The following is a 7,570-nucleotide window of genomic DNA, read 5'->3' on the forward strand; positions in this document are numbered from 1 at the left end:
CGATTCTATGCAATCATGAAAATTGAATCAAAAAAGTTTTCAGTTGAAAAATATTTTTTCATACAAATTTTCTTTATGAAAATGGAAAAATCGGTCCGTGGTAAAAGAGCCTCAGAAGAACAAAAGGAATTTTTAATAAATTTCCTTGAGGAAAACGTCGATTTGGCGAATGACAAGTAAGACAATTTAAAATTTTACAAAAAAATCATGTTTCTTTACAAAATAAAAATATACGTATATTGAAGATTTTGTACTGTTGATGGTGCAAATATAGAGAAGAAAAATGGAAGGAATTGGCGGAATGCTTGAATGCTATTGGAGGGACTATGAAGGATGGTGCCAAGTGGAGAAAATATTGGAGTGATTTGAGGTATGACTTATTTTAATTGTAGAATATTAAAAATAGTAGTAAGATTTTTGGAAGAATATTATAAGTATTATTATTTGTAGAGGAGCAAAATTGGGAGAATGGATCTAACGATCCGGAGAATGGAAATGGAATCGCTCGATATGCTTTTACGTATTTTAATACCAACCAATGTTTGTCATTGTACATGCGTTTATCTATGCAATTTTTTCCATTCGTATAGGCAACATACACGCTCCAAATACCTTTTGATGAAAAGAGACGAACAAAAAAGTGGAATTAATGGACCAAAAAAAATCAAGCAACTATCTGAAGTAGAACAGAGGATTATAAATATTACCAAAATAGAAGCGGTTGATGGGGATAAAACTCAGGAGATGGGGTTCCTATGTAGTCCCGGAGTACATGTGGAAAATAACTCATCAGATATTTGCTATCAGGAAGATATGGTGGAGATACTTGATGACCAAATTGTAGAGTTGGATGAAGATCTTGAAACTGGAGAAAATTCCACATTTACAATTAAATTGGGAGGAAAAAGACCAAGGAAAGAAAAACGGAAGGTTGCTTTATATCCTGATGAATCACAATTTGAAATATTGTTTAAAATAGAAGAAGAGAAAGTGGAAGCTATGAGAAAGTCTAATACTCTAAAGGAAAGGGAGATTGAAGCTATAAAGGAGCAAACAGAAGCGATTAAGGCTGATACACAAGCAAAAGTGGATTTTTTTAAAAAAAATACAGGAAGTCATTCAAGTTCTACCTTGTAATAATAATGGCTACTGACATAATAATAAATAAATTCTAGCCATTACTAAAAATGATGTCGATTATTCTTAAACTGTTTTGGAAACGAGCTTGACACAAATCAGCAAGGTGTGGATAAAAGTTGTCTGTCCGTGGAAATCACCCTAGCGTCCAAACGAATTGAAGTAGATTGATACAATTTTATTCAAATGTGTGTTTGGTCTGCAGGACTTTTGATATTGAATATTTGTTATGTAGGCCCACGTATAGGTAAAGCCCACACTTCGTTATAGGTACAGACAGAATTTTAGATCCAAGTCTTCGTATAGTATTTTTAAGATTTTAAAAAATTTTGTAACGGATTTTGCCTTTTATTTAGTTTTTTGTTTTTTTTTGAGAATTTTTAAATTCTTTCCAAATGGTGAACGGTATTCAACTGCTTTTTCACTTGTTTTTTTAATGATTGTATTGATTTTTCAATCTATTCTTATCTATTGAGCAAATACGTTTTCAACTATCTCGGAACGTTGCCTTTTTGCAATACTTGATATATTTCGGCATGAAATATCCGCAGTCGCATTTGTTTGTTCCCCATTGTCATTCATTTCCTCTGATATTATTTCCGGATGCGGTATCTTTTTCCGAACTAAAAAATTATGCAGGACCAAACAGGCGTTTATTATCAGACCTGCTTTTGGTGGACTATAGTAAAGTGTCCTTTCTTTTGATAAGCATCGAAATCTTGATTTTAGTATACCAATACATCTTTCTACTAAAGCTCGTGTCGATTTGTGCGCGATGTTATAGCGCTCTTCGGATGTATTGCACGTTGAAAGTATAGGAGTCATCAACCACGGCTATTTGGTAAATTAAACGAATACACTTTATTATCTCTACACATAATACGTTCGTATATTTTACCTGCAATGGGTAACCACTATCTCCTAAAAGCCAATAATTACGTTCTCCTCCAGTATATAAATCTTCCAGTCTTCTGCAAGCTTGGGAACTTCTCCAAACATAAGAATCATGTGCTGTACCACCAAATCGTGCGTTAGCTGCCAAAATAATATAATTTGAATCGCATATAATCATCACATTCTTTGAATGTCCTCCTTTTCGACAGTAATATATATGCTCAATTTCACGCCTTGGAGCAGATATTTTAATATGAGTGCCGTCAATTACTCCTATAATCCCTGGAAATTGATATTTCTCCATAAACTTTATTTTAAGTCCTGGGAAATCTTCTTGTTTGGGAAATATTATATAATTGTGTGAAATATTGTTCAAAGCTTTAGCAACCATAGTTACACATCTGCTTACGGATGTTTGAGATAAAGCGGATAAATTATCTTGTCCTACACTTCGTTGAAAGCTACCAGTAGCAAAAAAACGTAATGAACTTAGTACTATTAGATGGCATGGAATTGCATGGACTCTTCTTGATTTCGGCAAAAATGGCTTCAATTCTTCGATGAGTTCCAAACACAAATGCTTCGGCATCCTATACAACTCAAAAAAGCTCTCCTCTGTGGCTATTTCAAATGGATTGTGGTGATCCCGAAGACTGCGTCTAAGAATTCGAAGCGAGTTCCTAAACAATTTTATATTTATTTCATGTTAACTTTTTTAGATAATTGTACTAACCTTTGTTCTATTCTATGTCTTTGCGATATATAATATAATATAATGGAACTTGACATTTTTTATCGTATATTGTTTGATTTTACGACAATATTATTTTTTTCCTGTTAACATATGAACGTCAACTTTACAATTATTTCAATAACATAGTTACAAAAGTTTCATTGCGACACGGAATTGAAACATTGTTTTCACAAAATGAATCAGAATCGGAAAATATGTTTTTATGAAAACGAATTATGAAAAGTTGTTATGAAAACGAAATTCAAAATAATTTTTTCATTTCATATTTTCATAGAACCAGAATTGACCCCCAGCTCTACTAAATTAGCAAAGTGGTGTAGGGTATCAGGGTAGGGTATCTTTACAGGTTTTTACTTGTATTATATATCTTTATTCATTTCAAATTCTCATATTTTCTTTTCACCTGTAGTGACTTTTGAGTCAAAAAATACAACAAGCTTTTTAACCACCAGTTAACGTGCCTGCGACACAAGATTCGTTTTAAATATTTTTTTCATATATTATATTATATTTTTCCATCTATATTATATTTTTCCATACTATATTATATTTTTCCATCATAATATGTAATACGTAATGACCATTTGTCTTTCCCGTACACAAATAAATCTTTTGTGTACTTGTGTAAAGATTCTCAAAAATCCACATCTTTACCATTTCATAGTACATTTTCTCAATGTCACAATTTTACATATACAACAAACATACACCGTTTTTATACCCTCCACCATAGTATGGAGGGTATATGAAGTTTGTCATTCCGTTTGTAACACATCGAAATATTTATTTTAAGCCCAACAAAGTATATATATTCTTGATCAGCATAAAATTCTATGTCGATTTAGCGATATCCATCCGTCTGTGGAAATCACTCTAGCTTCCGAACGAATTGAAGTAGATTGACAAAAATATACTCAAATGTATATTATGTCTGCAGGACTTTTGGTATTGAAAATGAGACATGTCGGTTTTGGTATGGCACCCATATAACGGTACCTCCCGATATTCGGTATTTTGATGATTTTAGCGATATTATTCACCGGAATTGCTTCGTATTTGGTATTTGGGGTTCGTAATGGATACTACAGCCTAAGATAGAAAATTGTCTGTACATGTCCACGTCTTCGTATAGCCCCCATATAAGGGTACCTCCGAATATTCGGTATTTTGATGATTTTAGCAACAATATTCACCGGCATTGTTTCAAATTTGGTATTTGAAGTTCGCAATGAATACTACAGCCTAAGACAGAAAATTGTCTGTGCTGGTCCACGTCTTCGTATGGCCCACGTATGACGGTACCTCACGATATTCGTTATTTTGATGATTTAGCGACATTATTCACCGGAATTATTTCAAGTTTGGTATTTGATGTTCGTAATGGACGCTACAGCCTCTGAGAGGAGAATTTGATATTTGAAGTTCGCAATGAATACTACACCCTAAGACAGAAAATTGTCTGTGCTGGTCCACGTCTTCGTATGGCCCACGTATGACGGTACCTCACGATATTCGTTATTTTGATGATTTAGCGACATTATTCACCGGAAAAGGAGAATTTGGTATTTGAAGTTCGTAATGGATACTACATCCTAAGACAGAAAACAGTCTGTACATGTCCACGTCTTCGTATAGCCCCCATATAAGGGTACCTCCCGATATTCGGCATTTTGATGATTTTAGCCATTATTCACCGGAATTGTTTCCTATTTGGTATTTGGAGTTCGCAATAAATACTACAGCCTAAGACACGTATAACGGTAACTTCTAATATTCCGTATTTTGATGATTTTAGCGATATTATTCACCGGAATCGTTTCAAATTTGGTATTTGAAGTTCGCAATGAACACTACAGCCTAGGACAGAAAATTGTGTTTGCAGGTCCACGTCGTCGTATAGCCCCCATATAAGGGTCCCACCCGATATTCGGTATTTTGATGATTTTAGCGACATTATACACCGGCATTGTGTCAAATTTGGTATTTGAAGTTCGTAATAGATACTACAGCTTAAGACAGGAAATTGTCTGTACAGGTCCACGTCTTCGTATAGCCCCCACATAACGGAACCTCCCGATATTGGTTATTTTAATGACTTTATGGACATTTTTCACCGGAATTGCTTCAAATTTGGTATTTAAAGTTCGAATTGTTTACTACAGCCCAAGACAGAAAATTGTCTGTACAGGTCGACATCTTCGTATAGCCCCAATATAAAGGTACCTCCCGATATTCCGTATTTTGATGATTTTAGCGACATTATTCACAGGAATTGTTTCAAATTTGGTATTTGAATTTCGAAATAAATACTACAGCCTTAGACAGAAAATTGTCTATGCAGGTCCATTTCTTCGTATAGCCCCCATATAAGGGTACCACCAGATCTTCGGTATTTTGATCATTTTAGCAACATTATCCACCGGAATAGTTTCAAATTTGGTATTTGAAGTTCACAATCAATACTACAGACTATGACAGGAGATTGTCTGTGCAGGTCCACGTCTTCCTTTAGCCCCCATGTAAGAGTGCCTCCCGATCTTCCGTATTTAGATGATTTTATCGACATTATTCACCGGAATTGTTTTATGTTTGTTATTTGATGTTCGTGCAGGTCCACGTCTTCGTATGGCCCTCGTCTAACGGTACCTCCCGATATTCTGTATTTTAATGATTTTAGCGACATTATTCAGAGAAATTGTTTCGTATTTGGTATTTGGGGTTCGTAATGGACACTAAAGTCTAAGACAGAAAATTGTCTGTACAGGTCCATCTTCGTATGTCCCCCGTATAACGGTACCTGCCGGTATTCGGTATTTTGATGATTTTAGCGACATTATTCACCGGCACTGTTTCAAATTTGGTATTTAAAATTCGTAATGGATACTACAGAATAAGACATAATTATCCGGAATAATTTCATATTCGGTAAATGAAGTTCGTAATGGATACTACTGCCGAAGACAGAAAATTGTCTGTGAATGTCCACGTCTTCACAGAGCCCTCGTATAACGGCATCTCCCGATCTTCGGTATTTCTTTGATTTTAGCGACATTATTCACCGGAAATGTATTTAGTTTTGTATTTAATGTTCGTAGTGGACGGTACAGAATATTTTAGCGACATTATTCACGGGAATCGTTTCGAATTTGGTATTTGAAATCGTAATGAATACTACAGGCTATGACCGGAGATTGTCTGTGCGGGTCCACGTCTTCGTTTAGCCCCCATTTAAGGGTACCTCCCGATCTTCCGTATTGAGTGGTGACTTTTGACTCAAAAAATACAACAATCTTTTTTAACCACCAGTTAACACAAGATTCGTTTTAAATATTTTTTTCATGACTATATTATATTTTTCCATCATAATATGTAAGACAGAAAATTATCTTTGCAGGTCCACGTCTTCGTATAGCCCCCATATAAAGGTACCTCTAGATATTCGGTATTTTGATGATTTTAGCGACATTATTCACCGGAATTGTTTCATGTTTGGTATTTGATGTTCGTAATGGACGCTACAGCCTATGACAGGAGATTGTCTGTGCAGGTTCACGTCTTCGTTTAGCCCCAATATAAGGGTACCTCCCGATCTTCCGTATTTAGATGATTTTGGCGACATTATTCACGGGGATTGTTTCGTATTTGGTATTTGGAGTTCGTAATGGATACTACAGCCTAAGACACCCATATAAGGGTACCTCCCAATATTCGGTATTTTGATGATTTTAGCGACATTATTCACCGGCATTGTTTCAAATTTGGAATTTGAAGTTCTCAATGAATACTACAGCCTAAGACAGAAAATTGTCTGTGCTGGTCCACGTCTTCGTATGGCCCACATATGACGGTACCCCACGATATTCGTTATTTTGATGATTTAGCGACATTATTCACCGGAATTATTTCAAGTTTGGTATTTGATGTTAGTAATGGACGCTACAGCCTCTGAGAGGAGAATTTGGTATTTGAAGTTCGTAATAGATACTACAGCTTAAGACAGGAAATTGTCTGTACATGTCCACGTCTTCGTATAGCCCCCACATAACGGAACCTCCCGATATTGGTTATTTTAATGACTTTATGGACATTTTTCACCGGAATTGCTTCACATTTGGTATTTAAAGTTCGTAATGTATACTACAGCCCAAGACAGAAAATTGTCTGTACAGGTACACGTCTTCGTATAGCCCCCATATAAGGGTATCTCCAGATCTTCGGTATTTTGATCATTTTAGCAACAGTATCCACCGGAATTGTTTCAAATTTGGTATTTGAAGTTCACAATCAATACTACAGACTATGCCAGGAGATTGTCTGTGCAGGTCCACGTCTTCGTTTAGCCCCCATGTAAGGGTACCTCCCGATCTTCCGTATTTAGATGATTTTATCGACATTATTCACCGGAATTATTTCATGTTTGTTATTTGATGTTCGTGCAGGTTCACGTCTTCGTATAGCCCCAATATAAAGGTTCTTCTCGATATTCATGCTTCAGCCTATGACAGGAGATTTTTGTGCAGGTCTACGTCTTCGTACAGCGCCCATATAAGGGTACCTCCCGATATTCGGTATTTTGATGATTTTAGCGACATTATTTACCGGCATTGTTTCAAATTTGGTAGTTGAAGTTCACAATCAATACTACAGACTATGCCAGGAGATTGTCTGTGCAGGTCCACGTCTTCGTTTAGCCCCCATGTAAGGGTGCCTCCCGATCTTCCGTATTTAGATGATTTTATCGACATTATTCACCGGAATAATTTCATGTTTGTTATTTGATGTTCG

General features: G+C 35.7%; 1 protein-coding gene across 1 annotated transcript; it reads right to left on the reverse strand.

Annotated features, from left to right (window-relative positions):
* Positions 1-1,514: 1,514 nt before the first annotated feature.
* On the reverse strand, positions 1,515-3,070 carry LOC131803500 (putative nuclease HARBI1). Its single transcript, XM_059124851.1, has 3 exons — positions 2,765-3,070; positions 2,036-2,711; positions 1,515-1,971 (listed from the first exon to the last, which is right to left on the reverse strand). The coding sequence occupies exons 1-3, from the start codon at positions 2,818-2,820 to the stop codon at positions 1,606-1,608; spliced, it is 1,098 nt and encodes a 365-aa protein (XP_058980834.1). The 5' UTR covers positions 2,821-3,070; the 3' UTR covers positions 1,515-1,605.
* Between the last annotated feature and the right edge of the window lie 4,500 nt (positions 3,071-7,570).

The sequence above is a fragment of the Musca domestica genome, unplaced genomic scaffold (genome assembly GCF_030504385.1).
Source record: "Musca domestica strain aabys unplaced genomic scaffold, Musca_domestica.polishedcontigs.V.1.1 30, whole genome shotgun sequence".
Classification (NCBI taxonomy): Eukaryota; Metazoa; Arthropoda; class Insecta; order Diptera; family Muscidae; genus Musca; species Musca domestica.